This window comes from Leptinotarsa decemlineata, unplaced genomic scaffold (genome assembly GCF_025532065.1).
Source record: "Leptinotarsa decemlineata unplaced genomic scaffold, Ldec_3_MD MMD2_tig00026299_RagTag_RagTag, whole genome shotgun sequence".
Classification (NCBI taxonomy): Eukaryota; Metazoa; Arthropoda; class Insecta; order Coleoptera; family Chrysomelidae; genus Leptinotarsa; species Leptinotarsa decemlineata.
In genome coordinates this window covers 3,879,330-3,902,813 of record NW_027412676.1, presented here as the reverse complement: position 1 = coordinate 3,902,813, position 23,484 = coordinate 3,879,330, and the positions used below count along the sequence as shown (strand labels likewise).

Genomic DNA, 23,484 nt, shown 5'->3' with positions numbered 1-23,484 from the left:
CAGCCTGGGGCTTGAACTATCGACTCACACATCGGCCGATTGACTGAGTGAACAAAGCACCCACGTCGAACCACCCGGCTACCGACCGACCAATCTATAAATATAATAGAATACATAATATATATATATATATATATATATATATATATATATATATATATATCCAACTATCAATAGAGCTTCCGTACATTTACAATTTTCTATCAATCGGGCGTCCGGTTTCAATGAGGCGTCCATATATGGACGCCGAATTGTTTCACCATGCCAGGCAGTTCAGAGGTTCCCTATCTTCCATCTGACAAAATTTCAGATGGGCGCCTATTTATCAATTTCATTGTCAAAATTATATGTATTGGCGTATATTCTAGTTGAGTCTTTTTTATTTTGGTGGCGCTCGGGAGGTACGCGTATACTTGTGCCGTATATTTTTCATACATGTGAGCGATTATGAGGCGTCCATATAACTGACAACAATGCAATAGTTTTTGCGAGAGGGAAGTCTCAATGATTTGTTAGAAATATCGTTGATTTGGTATGTTTGTAGGTCGGCGCCGGTTTCATACACAGGGTGACAATTTGAAAACTTACAAGGTCTATCTCTGAGCAACCAAATAAAATATAAGAAATCGCTGAAAACAACTTTCATAATATAAAGGGAGAAACAAATGATGTGATGACTAACTTGTTTTTTCTCTCACACCCTTGCCCCCAGCCACCACAACTTCATATTTTTGAAAGGCAACCACCTACTTGTGATACATTATCTGAAAGCTCTTAAGATATGCTCTTCAATGGTACTCTTCAAAGCTACATTCGATGCAGTAAGTTTTGGTTCATCAAATAAAAGAATTCATTCAGAATAAATTTTATTTTCTATTATTAATTTAGTAAATTTTCAAAAACATGATTTTTACCATCGTAGCATTAATATTAAGACTTGAATATTTTACGCCTCTTCTATTTTTTTTTATTCGTCTCGATAATAGATAGGGATAGATAGGGAAGGAGAGTGGCACCTTGTTTTAGAGGTCTTTCGAATACCTTTACTACTCTGTCAACAGAAAATTTTTGTGACGATTAGTTTTCGAGATAATTTGAAGTTTTAAAGGTATTTGCATTGAGTTCAACTCTTTTTAAAATAAATCAAATTGTTTTTAAGGTGCAAGTTACGTTCAGAACTCTCATAAAAAAAATAAATTTTTGCTTTTTATGACAACCTGCTAATACGTGTCCATTTGATGTCGAATTATTTGTTTATTACGAGGAGATTTCTCCGGGGGATGGGGTTGGTTACCACCATTACATTTTAGGTAAATTGAGTGGCACCTACTTATGAAGGTTGAATTGCCTCTTCAAGAAGTTGTTAATAAGAATCACCGGTTGAATTTCCATCAATGAAAAATGAACCTATAATATGATTGCCTAATATTCCGGCCCAGATATTCAACTTTTGGGGATGTTGGGTATGTATTTCTGCGTATTGTCTTGGGTTTTCATCCGACCAATAACGGCAATTGTAACGGTTCACGCAACCATTTGAATAAAATGAGCTTTCGTCCGAATAACAGATGTTATAAAGCAGTTCGGGATTTTGCATTAATATTTCACTCATGCCCTCACAAAACTCCTGTCTTCGGTCAAAATCATCCTCATTGAGTTCACGAACAAGTTTAATTTTGTAAGGATGGTATTTGTGGTTTTTAAGGATTCTCCATGCGATCATATGGCTTATTCCTGCCATTGCGGATAAACCTCTGGTACTTAACCTGGGATTGGCGATGACTTGACCAAACACTACAATCGCATTATCGTCATTCACTACCCTTCTCTGAACATCACTTTTTTCATTTAAAACCGAACCTGTCTCCCTGAATTTTGTGACCAAATCCAGAACGTGATTTCTGCTTAGGTGTTTACCAGGTTTTTGCTCGTTAAATAAAATTGATGTTTTATTAGCATTTTGGTCGTTGCCAAAAAATGAAGCAATAACTGAAACCCTTTCGGCAGTAGTGAAAGAAATGTTTAAACAAATAACAATACACGACCCGTTTCAACAAAACAATCGAACGTTGTTATTTAACAAAAAATTGATAAGAAGAACTGCTTAAAATTTTTTTTATTTAGGCATACAAGTTACCGAGTGGTCTGTCTAATGTATTATCAACATGGCAATTTTAACTTCAAATTATCTCGAAAACTAATCGTTACAAAAATTTTCTTTTAACAGAGTTGTGAAGGTATTTGAAAGACCTTTAAAACAAGGTGCCACTCGACCTACTTTCCCCATCTAAATAAAGGTCGTCGGACGCACCTCTCTGAGGGGGTGCGTACTACAAAAAATCTGATTAGTCTGAAAGGTGTCCCCCTTCAATTAGAAATCGACGTGTCCGAGCTTTTTTGAAAATCTTACTTTTTATATTCAAAAACGGCTCTGTTAGGTTTTCGTTGTTACACACTGTATATAGAAGAAAATGTAAATGGCGAAATGTATGATCACATGCTAGAAAGATCTATCGAACCTCGGATAGTTCATGAATTAGAGAATCACAGAGACATACACGGCAATTTATCTTTGAAAGAAAATGTATTACATTTTCAACAGAATGGGGAACCTTATTATTTTGTAGTTCCAGTTATTCAATGGTTAGATAATAATTATGCTGATCAATGTATTGGAAGAAGAGATTCTACTGAATGGCCTCTCATATCCCTGGACCTATCTCCTCTAGATTTTTTCCTCTGGGCCACTTACTTAAAATAGGTTGTTTTAAAGACGACGCAATCTGATTCAATAAAGCCACTGAAGGAAAGAATAATCCAAGAATGCTGAGCTATTTTCAGAGAAACATTTGCCAATGTTTCGGAATGACTTTCGGAAATGAAAATTGCGAAAGTTATAAACAATTTAGTGAAAAATAAAAAATGGGTCCAGTTTTTTGGAAATATCTCAAAAACTAATTGGAATTTTCAAAATCGAAAAAAAAAAATTCGAAAAGAGGAAGAAATTTCCTATCGAAAAGTCCTGACTACCGGAACTGTAGGACCAATATTTATAATTTTCCCGGAGCTCTGAAATAGAGCTCTAAATCGGGTGTTTAGCCGCGTGTAGGCCGTGCGTGTTTAGGTTAATTTTACAAAAAAAAATTTATAGCATATAAAATATATAAATTGAGGAATGAAAAAATTCAGTCATATACTCAAAAGATAAATTAACAGTAATCTGTCGGTAAAAAATTTTTAATGCAATTATTAGATTTATTATGCTATTGTTAATTAACAATTTTTTATCACTCGAATATCATTATTGCAAGTGTGATATTTTTCAAACTAAAAGTGTGGAATTTTTTTCCTTCCATAGAGTTATGATTATAACGGTTAGGAATTGATTTACTTCCAAAATATTGAAAAATTATTATTTTTCAGTTATTTATTAACCATTTACTGCATTTTTGAATTAAAAAGTTTATTAAATAATCGAAGAACAATTTTTTTTTGATTATTATTATTAGTATATTTTTTTTTCAAATCAGAAGCTACATAAAAATATTTTTTTTATTTCATCACTTATTGTTTAAAACTTTGTTATAAATTCGATAAAAAATGGAGTGAATAAAAAAATGCATGGTTTTTTTCATTCATCAATTGCAACTGGAACAAAAATGAAATGAAAACATTCATTTGTTTATAACAAATTGTTTATTCAATACACAATGGAGAATTTTAAAAATTAAATTGTTTTTGTTCCGAATCAAAAACAAGATGAATAATTATTTTAAAAAATTGGTTTCTTAATATTATTAATTGGTGGTAAAAAAATTGTTACTCAACAAATGCGTTTTTTTGCATTGTAAAAATTTCTTCAAGAGACAATTGAAAAAAATCATGATTTTTATCAAAAATTAAGATCCAAAAAAAATTCAATCATGTTATAAACAATGCATTTGTTTATAATAAATTTTTAAACAATGAGTGATAAAAATTTTTAAGAAATATGTTCATCTAACTTCTGATTTGTTGATGATCGAGCGATAGAAAATTGTTAATTAACAATAGCGTAATAAATCGAATAACTGCAATAAACATTTTTTACCGACAGATTATTGTTCATTTATCATTTGAGTATATGCCTGAATTCTTCCATTCCTTAATTTATATATTTTAAATGCTGAAATTTTTTTTAGTAAAAATGGCCCAAACAGGCACGGCTCACGCGCGGCCAGACAGCCGATTTCGAGCTCATTTTCAGGGCTTCGGGAAAATTATATATATTGGTCCTACAGTTCCGGAAGTTGAAACTTTTTTATAGGAAATTTCTTCCTATTTTCGAATTTTCGATTTTGAAAATCTCAATTAGTTTTAGAAATATTTTCAAAAAATTAAATCCATTCTTTATTATTCTCTAAATTGTTTATAACTTTTGCTATTTTCATTTTCGGAAGTCGTCCGTTTTCAAAAACTTTCTAGACGCTATTCCGAATCGAATGACACCTCAACCATAATTTTCGGAGACTGCTGAAGAAAGTTCGGAAAAAAGCACTTCTTGATCAGATTAGTCAAGTTCAAACATAGCTTAACAATCTTTCAACAGCTACAGATTTGGGATGAGAAAAAACAGAGACTCTGTTTTTGCCCATGAAAACACCATAATCATTGGCAGGTTTAGAATTACTGAAACTAGTTCATTGTAGTTGCATAGTAGGTATCTAACTGCAGTAAAACTTAAAGCAGTAGAAAAACAGTGATGAGTGCATCCGATGTTGTTGGGATGATGACAATTTCAACTTCGAGTACGGCATGATTGTTGATCAACAAAATACTAACCATCCAGTATATCGAAAACTGATTCAGGCATTCTACGTATCAAACTCAGATACTAACTCTGACGGTTAAGAATGCGTTAATAATAAATTGTTTTGGTAATAAATGATAAAATTAATTATGAAAAATGTTTCTGTCAATTTGTAGAGAAATGTCAATTATGATTTTCAAAATAGAAAACATTCTCCGAATAATCATTTGAACATTCGAGATATATAAAAAAACGTTCATAAACAATTAAAAATCGTATTTTTTTCTGAATATCATATTATGAAGATAAAAATTTTTTGAATTCCCATACGGTCATACACAATTTATAAACAAATTGCGCTAAAACAGTTTGTTCAACTTACCGAATGTCTTTATTTGATACAGAAACAGGATATAATGATAAATATATAGAAAAATTAAAACAATATGTTATGTTACTAAAAAAAATCATAATGAACAAAATATAATGTTTTTGAACTTTTATAATGTGATCTTGTGGAGCACATTGATAAAAAGAGATTCACGTTCATTACAAGACCAAACACGACTATGATACGATATTTCATCATGGAATCCTAGTGCCTATCTTCCGGCTCCATCATCAGATCAGCTCCAGAGTACCTACCATATTGTCATCAAAATCACATAAAACTGCCAATTTTCATAACGCTACGATCTTTAAAAGATGGTTAAATTAGTTTTCTTAGATTTGACTACATAGTTACATACATACATACAGGTCGACCTAATAAAAGCGTATTAAAAACGAAAAACTCTAGAAAAAATTAAAAAATATTTAGGTCAGTCCTTAAAGAAATATTGAAAAATGCATGACTCGAAAAATCGTATACCATACACGGAAATGAATCTTGACAGGTCTTGATGCCTTCTAGATGGCTATCCTGTGTAGTGTGTATCAGCCAAATGGAATAAATATGACACTGAGTAAATATGACTGTGCTCAACAAAACACTCAGGCACGTCCAATTTTCAACAACCAAATTTTTCAATGCTCAATAACTCAGTTAACGGGAACAACAACTCGACCACGAACTCGGGCTTTGCAACCGTTACCACATCGCCTCTGATAATGTATACCGCAGTAGTAGACGAAACGTCAGGCATAAAAACCTGCAAACCACGCAAACGCTGAAAACAGATTTTACACTGTCATCTACGGCCGTGAATATTTACATTCTTTGGTAATTCATATTATTTATCCTATCGTCTGTCATTTTGGCGTCTTCAACTAGTTTGAATACTTTGAATTCTTGCTGTTTTCTAATGGAAATATACAATGAACTTTTTGTAATTAAAGTTGAACTTTCAATAATCACACCATGCATGTGTCGGTTTCACTTCTCCTATCATTATATTCGGCTCGCTTAAATATCATACAGTGTTAAAATGGAAATATGCCAACCAAGACAAAAATTATCGAATGATATTGAAAATTTCGTTATGGAATAAACTTTTCATGATCAGTCAATATCACTTGGTACCTATGTAAAAATGAAATACATACCGGCTACCTGAAATCCATACGCAATTTGTCGTTGGCACAACGCTTGTTGAAAAACAGATGTGAAGAAATTAAAACCCACTTGCTGCCTACATTTAATGCGGTAAATATTGGCAACGTTGTAAGGATTCCCAATAATCTATTTCATGTATGAAAATATACTTATTGGACTCCCTATTATCAATCAGATGTCTGATGATGGTGTATACTGAGGAGTTCTTATGAATGTTTGACGGACGGACGCTCTACTATCGAATCAATAGTGAACTCAATTTTTTTATGGTGGTAAAAATGTCATGCCAGCCTACAGAAATCAGTTTTCTAGTACTTACCATGAAATATATTCGGTAAATTCTTCAAATTATGATGGACGCCCTATCAGCGCATTCAATGTATGGATGCCATATTGATATCGGGATGTATATATATATATATATATATATTATGTAATGTAATGTAATATATATATATATATATATATATAATATATATATATATATATATAATATATATATATATTATGTGGTTCATTTTCTAATATAACATATATATATATATATATATATATATATATATATATATATATATATATATATATATTCTACCATCCGTGAAAACCTACATTGTAATATATATATATATATATATATATATATATATATATATATATATATATATATATATATATATATATATATATATATATATATATATATATATATATAAATAAATATCATCAAAATACTCCTGAATTAAGTAATAGACCCCATCACTGTACACATTGATTTCTTTAATTTCAATTGGCAGGTGATTGAATAGTTTAATGCCATTGAAAATAATTGAGTCCCTAACTAATGAACTCTTGGGAATAGGCAGTTCTATATTCGTAATGTGACTGCGGGTATTATGAGGAGGAGTGTGGCTCACAGGAGATGGTGGTTTTTCATTGAAGAGATTGTTTTCAAGATGTATAAGGAAGTTACTGTTAAAATACCATGAGCTTTGAAAAGAGATTTGCAAGTAACCGGGGAAGCAGCTTTGCACATGACGAACAAAAATTATTTGGAATAAGTATCTGGAGTAGACTTCCGAGAAGGCAATTCCATATCTAAAATGGGAATCTATGAGAGCAAAATAGGCTGTTCTTGAATGGGCATAGCCTAGTTCTGTAGAGATGGCTCTCAGCGTGTAATAGCCTGAGGCAAGCTTCTTGCTTAAGATTATTGTATGGCCCTTGAACTTCAATTTATCATCTAAATTCAGCCCAAGAAGTAACTAACTATGTATACTTTCCAAGTTTTCATTACCAAGGCAGATTTTAGGTAAGGTGCACTGAATTGTAAGAATGCTGGTTTTGTTGATATTGAAGGATAACTTATTACAGTCACACCATTCTCTTATTTTTTTGATGTTTTCAGAAATAATCTTATGCAGAATGGCATTATCCTTGTTGTGCCTCAATAAGGTTGTGTCATCAGCAAAGAGGATGATTGTGGCTGATATATCTATGAGAGCTGAGTCATTTATATAGAGGAGAAATAGAATTGGGTCAAGGATCTAGCCTTGAGGCACTCCACATTTAATGGACTGTTCAGAAGAGCGCTCAGATGTTTTCACTATTTGTTTGCGGTCCGATAAGTAAGATTGGAACCACTGATTGGTGATGTCTCTGAAGCTGTACTTCTGCAATTTATTCAGAAGTATCTTGTGGTTGACACAGTGGAATGCCTTCAATAGGTCACAGAAAATTGCAGCAAGTGATTCTTTAACATTAATTTGGGAATAAACCATTTCTAGTAGAGAGAACATTGCATTATTAGTACCTTTATTTTCTTGGAGTCCGAATTGGTGAGGGGTAAGTATGTTATTGTTACAAAATGATCAAATTTTTGTTTTGACCAGTTTTTCTATGATTTTTGCATGGGCAATAATAAGTGCTATAGACCTGTAGTTGGAAGGATCATCAGGAGGTCCACCTTCTTGAAGAGGGATTATGAGAGAAGTCTTCAGGAACGACGAGACATGTCGCGAACGAAAAACAAATTGTTTCATCTAAATTATTTGAGTTGAAAGTATATTCGATAAGTTTTTACGAGAAATTCAGAAATTAGAAGTGGCATCGATGAAAAAATCCAGCTTTACCGCAAGATGTTAGGTTTGGCCACATTTACATCTTCTGTTCCATTCTTGGTTTTGTCTATCTTTAGCAGGTGTTCACTGTGATTGTTTGAATTTTTTGTTAAATACTTTCAGTTCAAAGTTTTGCAGGATTATACAGCATAAGTATAGATCTGTTAGATATATGTACAATAGATTTTGTTAAATAAACCATAGTAATATCAAGTTAACCTTGAATAGGAATAATTAAAATGGAATTCAAAGTATTTCTTTCTTCAATTACGACAAAATTTATTGACTGTATACACTGGTCCTTCGAAGGCACGATTTAATATTGCGGAGTACACTTTCAAGTCATCGATAACAAGTTTATGGAAAACGATAAATAAAACTTCCTATATTTTTTTCATCACTTGTATTTCTAACTAACGTTAATGCAGTTTCGTCCTATAAAGACATTTCCAAACAAATACAATTAACTGAAATAATTAACAATGTTAACCCTCATATCTATACAGCACTGTAGGTAATAACATACGGTCTTTAACTTGACTGAGTATCTGAATTTTGTTATCTCTGACAATTGGGGTATGCTAATCTGAAAACTGGTAAGTAGACAAAGTCGATTTGGTCATTTAGTAGTTTACATCCGTAATGCCTATGTTAATGAATTTCCAAAGATTCCAAATAATTGAATTTGCAACCTTTGCATGCATAGTGCAAAATTTCTGTATCGTTTAGATTCGGGAACTTGTGGTTGCATTCCAAGGAATGGTTCGAAACGTCGAATCATTTTTACCTAGTCTGAAGGACCTTTCATGTTCAGCATACCGCTTTGACAAATTTTGGCCACATTGTCCCACATAAACATTGTTACACTATGGACACTCAAGCTTATAAACTCCAGATTTCTCCATCTTGTCCACTTTATCTTTGGCATTAAAAATGAAATTAGATAACCTGGCATGTGGCCTAAATGCTACTTCCATGTTGTTTTTTCTGAAAAATCCAGCAATTGTCTCTGTTTTTTCACCAAAATATGTTAAACTTACAAATTTCTTGATTTCTGATTGTTTGATCTGGGGGTATATTAATCTGTACGTAAATTTGAGGCTTCGTTTTCTGACTAACTTCTGGATTGTCTGTGCATTGAAACCATTATTATGTCCTATTTGTATTATTATTTTAATTTCCCTATCTAGCAAAGGTAATCAGAATGCTCTGTGTACCATTGAATTGTAGGCTGCTATTTATAACTGTCAGGATGAAAAGAATCACTTGGGATTGTAATTAATGTCTATATAGCTCGGTTTTCTGAATAAACTGAACTCAAATTTATTATGACTATGTGTGATGGTCAGGTCTAAGAAATTAATCTGTTTCTCTATCTCAAAATAGAGAAAGATTGTACACCTACGTTAAAAATAACCATTCAATATTGTTTTCTCAGTGTATTCTGTGGAAATGGATAGCTTCAATCACGTATGGTGTTGGTGGACCTTACATTTATGCCCTTTGAGAAGTCTAATTTGTATGGCATGACAAAATAAATGACCCTTCGTAATATAAAAAACTAATTTCACAGAAACCATTCATAAATTTATCATCTTTGCAGAAAACAAAAAAATTCTGTTGTCCTGTCCCAGTTTTTTGTACAGCGTTTGGTTAGGAAAGATCCCAGTCATAATTAGTATCTGAATTTATAAATGACCTATAAGAATTTTTGGCAAATTACCCACCTTGAGTTATTGTTTTCATTTTCCCAGGATTTTCACATGTACCACCTAGAACTGACAGTATAAGGACTATATTATTTAAACATTTTCAAGAAGAATCATATGACCCCTGAACAGTCCAGCCTTTTACAGATAATATGGAATCTGTCCTCACATTCAGGATACATGCTCAAATTCAAATATTATAATCTGTGCTATTATTTACTAGGATTGTTCTCAGAATGTAAAAATTCATGCATAAGTTTTAATGAGTAAGATCTCATTGATCTTGAGCTCGCACTAGTTTTGGCTTATAACGGAATGTAAAAAAAATCACAATGCCTATCTTTGCATTGCACAAACTTGCTCTTTAACTTCTTCGAGTTGTAGAGCTGATTTCAACATGGAATCGTGCTGATATCCCAAATGAATAGACAAAAGTTGTAGTTTTTTCAAATTATTTTCGGTGTTTTCCATTGCTTGTTCCTGAGCAGCAAAATTTCGAGCTGAGTGCATCAAGATCTAAAACATACAGAACAACCTGAATAAATAAAATATTCAAGAGATGTGTCCACATTCAATACCTCTGTACTTTTAGAGCCTCTTGTAATTTGTCTAGCTAAGGATGAAATGTTATTTACATTAACTTGAACACGATCGGCTAAACGCATTTTGGAATCTGAAAATAAAGATCTTGCGCTTGTTGTACTTGCGGATGCCATTGTGATAAAAATAAAAGAATAACGATATCACTTAAAGTGAAATTTTTCCTGATATCTTTTGTTTTTCAAATTCACTTTCAGATTTCAATGTTGACTGTTGACTACTGACAAAAATAAAAATACTGCGATATTAACGTCTAGAGACAGTAGCTGCTTTCCATAGAAACTTGATCACAACATAGAAAAGGATTTAATTTAGAATTTAGACAATGGAAATCCTTCATTTTTCAAATACTTTTCCTTTCGACATATTGTCATAGATGTCACCTCAACATCTAAAAATGAAAAACTTCATTATTGATAGGAAAATTCTCTCCTAACTGCCATATGGCAGCACAATTTTTAATTCAACCATACTGTCATTTCCTTTATTGAAAAAAATAGTGCACGATCGGATACATCAGGCAGTTCTAAGATATCCCTTATCCTAATCGACTCACTGCTCCTAATTCTGTTTTTGATATTGATTAAGGTATCCCGTGGTGTGTAACCAATGTTGAGAACTTCCATCTAATTTTTGAAGGTCTCAGTGAGGTAGGAAGTAGGTATTTTTTAATTTTCTGGTGTTCAATCATATTCTAGCCGATTCCTTGACGGAATGGACTGCTGAATGAAAGACAGCTGCACGAACCATGAAGCATACTTGATAGCTGGCTTAAACATTTCGAAGGCCTTCGACCGTGTCTGGCACGAAAGCCAGCTTCACAAATTACTCTTATTTGGTCTGCTTTGGAGCCTGATCAGGTGGATCTGGTCTTTTCTGAAGGGCAAGACCTTTCAGATCAGAGTAGAGAACTCCCTATCTGATAGTAGGTAGATCCTTGCTGGGTACCACAGGAGGCTGTGCTAGTTCCTACGTGGTACTCCTTGTACACCAATCACCTTTCTAGGACCGAGCGTGTGAAGCTATCTCTGAACGCCGATGATACTGCTCTCCTCATCTCCTCCATGGGTCGTGAGGTCGGAATTGTCTATATGCAACGCGCATTGGACGACCTCGAGCGCTGGTACCTCGATTGGAAGATCCGAGTAAACCCAAATGAAACTCAGGCAATAACCATTGAAAAAATGATGTCTTCTCCGGTCATGAAAGCGAATATTTCTACAATGGAAATCAATTGGCAACCGCAGATAAAATACCTTGGTCTTTTGATAGACCGCAGGCTCACGTGGACCCTGCACATCAAAAACGTGAGGACGAGAATACAGGGGCAGATTTCAAATATGAACCCTTGATCAACCGTAAGTCCATACTCGACTTTGAAAACAAGGTTTTAATCTATAATACAATGTATAAGTATGTCATCAGGTATGTTTCAGGTGCCTAGTCGACCTGCGATATCTTCAAGTTGTAGAGATTATGGAACAAAATACTACGGATGATAAAGAATGCTTCGTGGTTCATTTTTGCATCATTTTATAATACCATCATTATGGCGTCTACTAGAAATCATGGAGTATATCACGTTTTTTTTACGTGAAATTGAAATAATATTGGTTCATTTCAGTTAATTGAGATTAATCTAAAAATATACTTTGGTCAATTTTTTTTTCCGAAAATGAACATTTTACCAATATTTCTGCATCTTTACATGAATTAATAAATTCTGCATCCGTATAATTTTGATTATGCGCTCTAGTGTTTCATGCATCTCCTTTGGATATATTCAATCTGTTATTACTAGTCATGCATCCTTCTCCCTATTGCCAATGTAAGAGTTTGCTTTTCAGTGATATCATTGTCTAAATCCTTAGACAATGGTAATGTTATGTAATACAATGCAATAAGAGTATGCAGGAATATTTGTAAATTTCTCGAATAGGATTAGAAGACATGAATTTAAGTGGAAATCAATTAAACTCAACTGAACTTACAAACCCAGAAATGAAATATTTTTCATTAAATTCATTATCCATATGTTGACTGTAGTGAAATCTCAAAATACCATCTGATTGTTTTTGCAGATCAATGATAATCATTTCCATCGAAATTCTTTCAAAAACGGTTTTTGATATATTTACAAAAGAATTATTTCCCCCCAATTGATTTTTCTTATCGATCACTGAAAATTGAATGTAACAACTGATTTTTCAATAAAGAGGAAAAGTATCAGGAGAATATTTTGAGAAAAGAAAAGCAATACTATACCTTTTTATCCTTGATAACTTTTTGAATTGAAGTACGGACAAACGAAGGTAAATTTTATTTTTTATTAAACAAACAACTCAAAAGAATACTTTTTTTCATTTCGGGAAACAGTATTATTGTTTACGATAAACGTTTTGAATAAAACTCTTATTTGTTTCCACTGATTATTATCAAAAACCCCAAGATGGGCTGGTTTCAAATCTTCGCATTCCCCTTTTTTGAAGACACTTCATTTGTTATGTGGAATCTAAAATAGGATATCGTCAGATTTTTTTGATTTGTTGTCCAATGAACCAGTTTCCTTTTATTTTGTGGCCGAATAGAGCTTAATGGAGCTTGCTTTCTTCATTTTCCTCTTCAACTGATGAATGCTCTTTCACATTTTCTTCCATGTCTAGATCTATTTCATTGAAACTCTTTCCTTTTCCTGTAAATAGCCCTGCCTGGCCACTCTCCACCAGAAGTGAAAGTTTGGAAAGAGGAAGAGTTTTGATCTCCCTCTTTGAAGATGATCACTTGGTGATCGAAACACGTGTCGAGGTGGCTATGTTCCAGTGGCGTACAAAATTCTATTGATGCGCAAAGCGTCTCATTGGCATCCAACACACCATATGCGTGCCAAAATTCTCGATAAAATCTAAAAATAATTATCCAGCCTACTTTGATGGTGCATATTGACAAAGAAAATTCGAATTAAAACAAAATGTTGGTGTAAATACAAAAGAAACGGCGACATTCACGCTTTTCACGAATTCAAACGTCTTCGGGCAGAAATCAAAGCAGCCATTAGAATAGCTTATAAAAAATTCATTCAGAAAACTGAGAGCGAGATTATCCATAACCCCAATAAGTTTTGGTCATTCATTAACAAGTCAAAACATACGAATGAAATCGGAGATAAAATGTTACATGGAGGCAAGCTACTCGATAATCCCTCAGATATTCTTGATGGTTTTGCAGATTTCTTCTGTGGTTCTTATATAGTGTCAACATTAAGTGACCATGCGAACAACAGTAGTGATATTCCCATCATTAAAGATTGTGGCTCAGCTCTGGCTGAATCACTAACAACTCTAATTAATATATGCCTGAAAACATCAAATGTACCATCAATATGGAAAATGTCGAAAGTCTGCCCAATTTTCAAAAAAGGAGATAAAAGTGAGATACAAAATTACAGACCAATCTCTATATCATATGCAACTTTTGTAAAGTGTTTGAGATGCTTTTCGAGAAGACAATCTATTGTCATGTCGGCAACATTATTAGCCCGAATTAACATGGTTTCATGAAAGGACGTTCAACCACCACAAATCTTGTAACAATCATTCAATGTATTGCAGAGGATAATAATAATAATATTTATTTGACTACGTTACATAATACAATATGTTTGTAGCAAGTCATGTTTGGCTTTACATTTGAAATTTACAAGTTAAAATTTATACAACATTCACAAATTAAAATTTACAAAACAATCACATATGTAAAAACTTTGAAAATCAAAAAGAAGTAGTGACTTATATGTTACCACAAAAATGTGTTCTGAAGTCATGGACAGAATAGAAGCAATGCCTCAACAAATAATTTTTCAGTTTTCTCTTGTATGTGTTCAGACTGAGTTCTTTGAAATCTTGGGGCAAAATATTGTACAGAGAGTAATCTATGGAATTTTTTTGCGAAAAGTGAAGACGAAATCGATTTAATCTAATGTGGTGAGCGTTTCGTGTGTTTCGTCAAGGACGGTTTCTTCTTATGGATTTCAATCAAGACGTAATATAGAAATAATGTTGGCAATGGCATAACTCTGAGTTTTTTGAAATATTCTTGACAGTGATCCCTGTATCCAATATTAGCCAGCACTCTCAATGCCTTCTTTTGCATCCTAAATATTTGAATGGAATGACACGAATTTCCCCAAAGTTGTACCCCATAACTGATTGGTGAGTGAAACAGTGAAAAGTATGAGGTTTTTAATATATTTGCACTAGTGATGTACTTCAATTGGCGAAAATTGTCAGTCTCAGACTGATGTCATCTACACTGATTTTTCTAAAGCGTTCGACAGACTTGACCATAGTATCCTGCTCAACAAGCTTTCGACTTTTGGATTATCCAATGACTTAATTGCCCTCTTCAAATCGTATTTTTACAACTGTAAGCAGTACGTCCAACTCAATGGCCTCGAGTCTATCGAATATATAGCCACATCTGGTGTACCACAAGGATCAAATCTAGGACCCCTATTATTCAATATGTTCATTAATGATATCGGAGCTGAGATTGATGTCAATTTCCTTTTATACGCAGATGACTTGAAACTCTATCACAATATAACATGTTCTAATGATTGCGAACGTCTCGCCCTGAATTTAAATCGCGTTGCTACACGGTGTCAAAAGAATAATCTATCTCTCAACATATCCAAATGTAATGTAATGTTTTATTCACTGAAAACCAACTTTTGATTCATCCCTATCTTTCAATAAACATATTGACACTACTCTAACAGCACCCTATCGCATGTATGGATTCTTAGTTAGAAATACAAAAGACTTAAAAAAATCTTCAACATTGAAATTACTTTTTTTCACTTTTGTTCGATCTAGGCTGGAATATATGCATCTGTCGTGTGGAGTCCCTACTATCAGGTTCATATAAATCAACTAGAAGCCCTAATACAGAGGCTCTTTCTGAAATATGTCTTTTAAACTTGAAGGCACGTATCCTACTGTAGGAATACCCTATTATGAATTGCTTGTAACTCACAATTTTTGTAGTCTCGAGGTAAGTCGTATATATTATTCATTTCTTTTTTTATTCAAGGTCGTAAACAATATCATAACCTGCTCTCAACTGTTACATATGTTGAATTTTTGAGTTCCTAGACGGTCTTCTAGGAATAGTGTCACATTTTATCTCAACACTCCGCATACAAATATATCTAATGAACAAATCTGCAATTTATACAATGTGCGATACCTCTAATTCTGTTAGTCATGTCCTAGATATATTTAACTGCCGGATTATACAAATCAAAAGACATTTCTTAGCTAACTGACAGTTCTGTTTTTATAATTTTTTTTTAATATAGATTCACAAATTATATTATGTAAGTACATATTTTTTGTAAATGCCACTGTTACTCTCTATTCTGTAATTGGGTTCATCCTGTAGAATAGTCTATGAAATAAATAAATATTCATTGTGAAAGTTGCATATCCATACTCATTTTTACTCGCATCAAATCTAGATATCGATTTTGTTGCTGCAACAAATGAGTCAAAATATACTGGATGCAAAGCATCATACAAATTTTTCACGGTGGGATGAAGTTTTTTTGATTTCAACCAATATTTTGACAAGTTCTCTCATTTCCGCGAACAAAGGTTTATATCGTAGGGTTACAAGCAAAACACACTAAGTCATTCTTTTTCATTTTTGAGTTATTCACACGATCTTTTGCGACATTTCATAAAATTTCTTTATGGTAAAATCCACCAAGTCATTTGAGATCTTCCTAGTACATTATTCTGCAAATTCATATTTCCATTAAGTCACTAATAACGTATTTTGTTCTGGCAAAATATACTAACTGACTTAATGTACATTTCTTGTAAGCATATTGTACGGATACCAAGCAAAATGCTGACTTAATGTATTCTACTGGATAAATAACTCTTTGGGACCTGCAAAAATATATCGTTATTTTAGATTGAAATTACTGTGAAACGGTTTAGTTTCTCTTGTGTAGTGTTTGAGTGATATACATAATGAAGCGTGTTGACAGAATATTTCAACAATTAAGGGCTCAGCAAAGTGTCAGGGGGGTAAGTAGGTTGTTATATATAAAGTCAGATGTTCTGATCAATAATAATAAACTGCATTATTTTATTTATTTACCTTCTCTTTGCAGACTCCACTGCACAAGTGCATCAAGTAGAGTCAGATAACAGAATTTTTACCACATTAACTCCTGTGAAGGCAGATGATTCTTTTCAAGGTAAAAAATTAATATTTATTATATATGAATTGGAAAAACTAGTGCATTGTGACTTAGTGTATTTGATATTTCTCGTAATATGTACTTTCGCCGTTTTAAACTTTTAAAATTGTTCAAGGTACTTTCGAGAATGATAATGATACGTGCTTTTAACAAAACTAGAAAAAAATTCGTTATTTTATAATGTTTTTGTTTTTTTTTTAGATAATCTGCGCCCAGGACAATCACCGCAAGTTATTACTTTACAATCAAGGCTTGAGCATACAACTGACGATGCTATATTATCTCTTAAGCCCAAGCCAGCGTTACAGAATAGCGTATCAATATCCCGTTAATGGAATTTGGTTTAGATATGGATGGCTTAAATGATCAGTGTTTTAGTAACCAAAGCAACCTTAACTCTGCTCAAAATCCAGATGTACCTGAACCTAGCAATTGCCAACTAGCAGGATATAGCCCAGATTTGGAAGACTCGGACTATTCTTTAAAATATAGGGACTATAAACCAGAAAATGATGATGACAGTTCAACAACAAGTGAAGAAAACAACAAAGATGAAGAGTTTATAACTGAAATGGTAAAAGAAACGAGCTTAAGAAAACTAGATGGAGCACTGTAAGGCCTTCAAGTTGGAAGAGAACTATTGAAAAGAAAAAAAGAAGCCAAGGTCAACCCTATAAAAGTGTAGCAAGAAAAATACAAAATCCCAAAGTTCCCAAGCCAGTGGATTGTGAGAAGTGCCGTTATAAATGTACGAAACATTTTTCTGAAAACTATCTTAAGAATTTGTGCAAGACATTTTGGAATCTGGAATACTCAAGGCAAAAAGATTTCAAACTTATGAATGTCGTATCAAAAGAAGTGAAATATCGGCGACCTCGAAAAGGAGAAGAAAGTAAGCAGAGATGTAATTCATATTTTTTCACTAAAACGGAATGCAAATATCAAGTTTGTCAGTCATTCTTTAGCAAAACTTTATGTATTTCAAACATTCCTATCTTGAATGCATTTGAAAATAGGAGTGAAACTGGAGAGTACAGTGAAACAGACAAGAGAGGTCGAAAAGTTCCGGCCAATAAAACGCCAGAAGATGTAATAAGAAGAGTCAAAGAACACATTGAGAGTTTTCCTGTTGTTGAAAGCCATTACACAAGAAAGTTCACTAAACGCCTCTATTTAGATCCTAATCTTAATATTAAAAAAATGTTTGATTTATTTATGGAAAAATGTAAAACAAATCAATGGCCAGGAGTAGGTCTTATTACCCATAAAAGAATATTTTCTTCCCAATACAATCTGTCCTTTTTTTAACCAAAAAAACAATGTTCAACTTGCAATGAATATCAACAGGCTGTGGATAAAGAAAAGTTAGAATTAAAGTACCACGTACCAGTACCACTTAAGAAGGAAAGAAGAGTCTATGAAAGAAAAAGATAAAGATAAAAAAGGCAACTGGTGATAGAACTTTTAAATCACATAAACATATGATATGCAGAGTGTACTTCAAATCCCGACATCACAAGTTAGTTTATTGTACTCCGTGAACTGAACTTATATAATTTCACCATTTATGAATCAGCTCCACCAAACGAGGCCTTTTGTTATTTTTGAACAGAAGTAAATGGAAAGCGTGGAAGCTGTGAAATTGGTACCTGCTTATCATTATACTTAAATTCATTATCTCCAGAGGTGAAACATTTAACTATTTCTTCGGACACATGTAGAGGTCAAAATAGAAATGTGCAAATCACAGCTCTACTCTTGCACATTATTGTGAGACTACACCCAACACTTTGTGTTATCGACCAAAAGTTTATGGAAAGTGGACATTCTTATATGGAGGTGGACTCGATGCACAGCTCAATTGAGTCAGCTAAACGTCATATTGATATCTTCACTGTGCCAGAATATGAGAATGTGTTCAAAATGGCAAGGGCTGGTAAGAAACATGAAACATCCCCTTATAAAACACATGAATTGCAATTCGACGATTCGGTTGCTAAGAAGAAATATCTTCTTAAGCTTTGCGATCGAAACATTCCGTCGACACTACGTGACTGGTACAAAAATTTGCCTTGTTCATCTTCTGTTTTGGATGTAACAACCGAACCAGCTGAAAATGATACTGACCAAGAAGATTAAAACATGAACTAGTTCAATTTTATTTAAAATAGTTTCAAGGATTTCGGCTTTAAGTTTGTTTTTATTACCATTCCTACATTATTACTTATCCTCCAATGGTAAGTATTTTTACTTTTGATAATACATAAATTAAAATAAGTATTATAAGTCTATTATTATTTTTTAAGTCTACCCTTACATGTAAAGTGAATTAAGTCAGTGCATTGTTTACCAATAACCTCGAATAAAATAATTTTGAAAGGTTAAATTAAACTGTTTATCCAGTCTTATTACTCCATACATGTGTGAAATATATTTTAAATTCATAAAATACCAAAATAATTTCAAGACATGTTAATATAACAGAAAATCAAAAATAAAAAACTTTCAAGCCAAATTACTCAAAAGTACATTTTTTGACTTAATGTATTCTGCCTGTAACCCGACGATATGGTGTTTTTCACTATGGTTTGTTATTTACAGATTAGAATATCTTGTTTTGCAACAAAAAAAATTTTATCGGCTAGCATTCTTGGAAAGACTGTCTCTTTGAGTTTTTGGTCCACAGGATGCTTCATCAGAATATTTTGTGCATCTGATTTATGTGAAAATATTGTTTTTTATTCAATTTTTGACATGGCGCCAAAGTTAGGCAGGTCTAAAATAACCCCAACTTATTTGCACGGTATACATTCAGAGAATAGTTTCTGCCAGGAACATGACTTTTTTGACAGATTTCTCACATATATCTAGCTTCTGGAGCATGAGAATAAGTTTGCTTCTTCTAAGGCTTCCACTACTTCTAGCAAATTTCTCAATAGGGCATTCACAGCAACATATTTCGTCGACCATCTTGTGTGACTACTTCCTTTTATATTAGTTTTAACATATTTTTTCATATGTCCCACCTAGTAGAAAAGCCAACAAAAAAGCAATATAGTTTTTGATACAGTCCAAATAGGTCGATAGCTTCCTAGCATGATGAGGCACGGTACGAACTCGGTAAGCTCATGCTCTGCAGTCCTAGCTTTTACTCCTTGATAGATGCCAGCCATATTGGACCCATTATCATAAGATTGGCCACGATATTGTCCACAAATTCAAAAGGAAAGAGCTGCGTAGTTCCAGTTGATCATTGAGCGTTTTGAAATTCAGTTAAATTTATTTTATTCCCAATGCTTTCAACAAATTCATCTCCCTTCCTTTATTGCACGTATGGAGAAATGATGAATTGTCCATTCATCTGTAATGTATGAATTTGGCCGCCCTCTAACTTGCCGCCCGGGGCATAGGTCCCGGCTTGCCCCCCTCCCGCCTAGATCCGCGCCCGGTCTCGATTACATGTTTCAATTCATGATTGAAAAAACCATTGTCAATTTGAATAATAATTTGAAAATTAAAAAAAAATTAGTTCGGGAATTGAATCCGCGTATTTGTTTATCGAAACACGTGTTGCGGTTTTGTAAACTTTCCAGTGAAAATCTCAAAATCAAGTTTTACTTGAATAAATTATGGATTTAAGTATCTGCCAATTCTATCACATATATGAAATCTGCTATTTAACGGACGCAAATGCATAACTTAATGGGCATTGCAAGAATTACAGTTGGTTCGATTGGCATTCAACGTCAATGTAGTGACATTTATTGATCACAGAAGCACAGGCATTGAAAAATAACTTTTTTTTTTCATTTTTGAAATGTTGGTCTGTATAAGCACCCGACCAAAAAATACTCTGATAAATTGACTATTTACTGTATTTTTTTGTGAAAATTATAATTGAAAGCAGATACCCATTATAAATTTTATTATAATTTTAACGTTAAAATATCTTATGTTTAAAATATATTTTTTCCGTTAATCAGCTATGGCACCCCTACGAACGATAACCCTCAGAAGTCAAAATTTGCGCGAGCTAAGGACTAACGAGGTCTTACCTTTTAACATGTGATTTGTAACACGGTGTTGATGGTTAAAGTAAAGCACAGAACATAACAAACATGTAAATAGATAAAATTAATTGTTGTTGTGGATCACTGTGTTGTGGATATTTGTAGTAATGTGTCAACAATTTTACAGCAATACTCCACTGGATTGAATAATCCGTCTTGCTCTTTGTAATCATAGCATAATTATTTTCATTTATTTGTGAAATTCTTCTACAACGGACGGTATTTTGTTTTTTGGAATCCAACAAAAGTCATTCACTAATAAATTTGTTTTCGCAGCTATAGAGTCTTCAATATAACCTTCACCTATTGTTGATGATCTCCAACCTTCATGTCTTTTTAAAGTAGTTATATCTGGTCCAGAGTTCACTATCAATGTAGAAAAACTTCTGCGGAAACAATGCCCACCAAATTTATGTGGGTGTGGTAATTTTAAAGATTTTGCATCTTCTAGCGTTTCTCGAAATTTGTTAATACCAAGCCGTTGTTTGTATGCCTTACCATTAGTAGGTATATATTGCCTGGAGCTTCTAAAATAAGTTGCTGAATTTATGATTTCTGTAGTACTCGGGTTTTTTGGCGGCACTGTAACTATCTTTAAAAAGGCTCGCAGTTCAAAATATTTGGATATATCTTTAGTCTTTAGAATATGTAGACCGTAAAGTCGGCAAATTTAGTATTCAGTTTTCTACTAGAATTGCCTCCAATCAGTTAATTATATTGGCCCTTTTTTCTTTATTTGTATTATTCACTTGCACAATGTCATGAAACCTGGCCCTTGTGAACGATACGTCTCTAATATGTATGTTACATTGTCCCTACTATAAACATGTGATGTTTCTTGGCATTGATATATTTATTATTATTCATTTATTCAAGTGACAACTATGCATATTTGGCTAATCAAAAAAAAATAAACGAACAAGAATTTTACTGTTAAACTATAGATGAATATATATATACAAATCACAAAACTTGATCGTTTCTAAAAGCAATCCGCCAGAATTTCAAAGTGTTAAATTATTGGAATTTGGTATAGATAATAGGTTAAATCGAACTTACTAGCAGATCATAGTCTTTTTATTTTTTTTTGAAATGCCATTTCTTTCATCTCGAAAATCTTAATAGAAAGGTGTATTTTTTCAACTTTAACATCAAAGCTTACCACAAAAAAATGTCGGACACGTGCTGCTCAGTGAATGAAAGAAGGTTTCCAAAATTTCTACTTTGATAAAAATTAAAAAATGCACTGTTTCACTGGTACAGAAAAATGAAATGAATAGTTTTGTAGTATAAGAGGTGCACACCAACGTTAAAGTTTAAAAAATATTACTTCCATCAAGATTTTAGAGATGAATGAAGTAGAAAGGATATTGAAAAAAATTAACCTAAAGTGCGTTAAAAATTGCAATTCCTAAATTTTTATTTGAGAACTGAGCAAATTTTGTCTTTTGTTTTTCACTCTATCAACTTCTTTGACTCAGCTTTGTTTATTTTTTTATAATGTGGAAGATTATACACCCAAAAAAACCGTAAGAAACATTGTTTGACAATATTTTCATAGATGACGTCATACAGCAGCCATGTAAAATTTGAAGAAAATGGCATTATGAAAGTGTTATTACGTTGAACACAATAATTTTATATTCTATCATACATAGTTTTATTCAAATAATTCTTTACTCAGACTCATTTTCGGTTAAACTGAAATAGGTTTTCAATTGTTGTTTATTGGAAATACCGGCTCCAATGAACTTACCCCTTCTTTTCAAATTCTTTACCCCACAAACAAATGAGTGGTGCCGTGCACAACAATTTCGTTGTCACCCAGTATTCAAATATTGATTTTACTACTGTTTTAAATTCCAGAGTACAGCTACGGGACTGAGTCGTGGCCGGTGGAAGAAATCGTATCTGCGCAAAGTTTGGGTCGGTGTATGACAAAGGATTAGGAAAAAAGGAATAGAAACTTTTGTTTGCAATTTTACATAGTACAGATCAAGGGGTGAACAATAAATGGATTTTAAAATGTCATTTGGGTTCTTGTAGATATATAAAAGCCAAGCTCGCCGGCCATGACTCAGTCTGGCAGCTGTACTACAAATGTGTTTTTGCATAACTTAGTCAATGAAATATATCTATTTATTCATTTAATACAAAATATTTTGTTTTATATTTTCAACAAGTTTTGTAAATAGTTAGCAACTAACTTTTGACTTATATTTGTATATTTTGTGTATGCTCAATCACTTACTGTCATAGCTGTAAATACCTGATTATTTAAACTATTATATTAATTTTTATATTTATTTTGTTTTTAGGACTTATGTCATATAATAGATTTATTGAGAATAATTAAATTATCTATTTATTTAT

General features: G+C 32.8%; 1 protein-coding gene and 2 long non-coding RNA genes across 3 annotated transcripts in view; 2 read left to right on the top strand and 1 right to left on the bottom strand.

The window, feature by feature from the left end:
- Positions 1–9,501: 9,501 nt before the first annotated feature.
- BORCS7 (BLOC-1 related complex subunit 7) lies at positions 9,502–11,005 on the bottom strand. The gene is made up of 2 exons (XM_023160338.2): positions 10,749–11,005; positions 9,502–10,686 (listed from the first exon to the last, which is right to left on the bottom strand). Exons 1-2 carry the CDS (start codon positions 10,884–10,886, stop codon positions 10,507–10,509), a joined length of 318 nt encoding a protein of 105 aa, XP_023016106.1. The 5' UTR covers positions 10,887–11,005; the 3' UTR covers positions 9,502–10,506.
- Positions 11,006–14,556: 3,551 nt separating this feature from the next.
- The window catches only part of LOC141484966 (uncharacterized), a 29,633-nt gene continuing 20,705 nt past the window's right edge, over positions 14,557–23,484 (top strand). Inside the window, exon 1 of the long non-coding RNA XR_012466907.1 lies at positions 14,557–14,978. This is a non-coding gene — a long non-coding RNA (uncharacterized lncRNA). The remainder of the gene's footprint in view (positions 14,979–23,484) is intronic.
- On the top strand, positions 16,142–23,484 carry LOC141484965 (uncharacterized). Its single transcript, XR_012466906.1, has 3 exons — positions 16,142–16,865; positions 16,952–17,038; positions 17,243–23,484. It is a non-coding gene; the product is annotated as an uncharacterized lncRNA (long non-coding RNA).

Coding starts and splice junctions, on each gene's coding strand:
- BORCS7 (XM_023160338.2), bottom strand. CDS start 10,886: ATGGCATCCGCAAGTACAACAAGCGCAAGATCTTTATTTTCAGATTCC. Junction 10,687..10,748: donor GAGGCTCTAAAAGTACAGAG/GTATTGAATGTG, acceptor TGTATGTTTTAG/ATCTTGATGCACTCAGCTCG.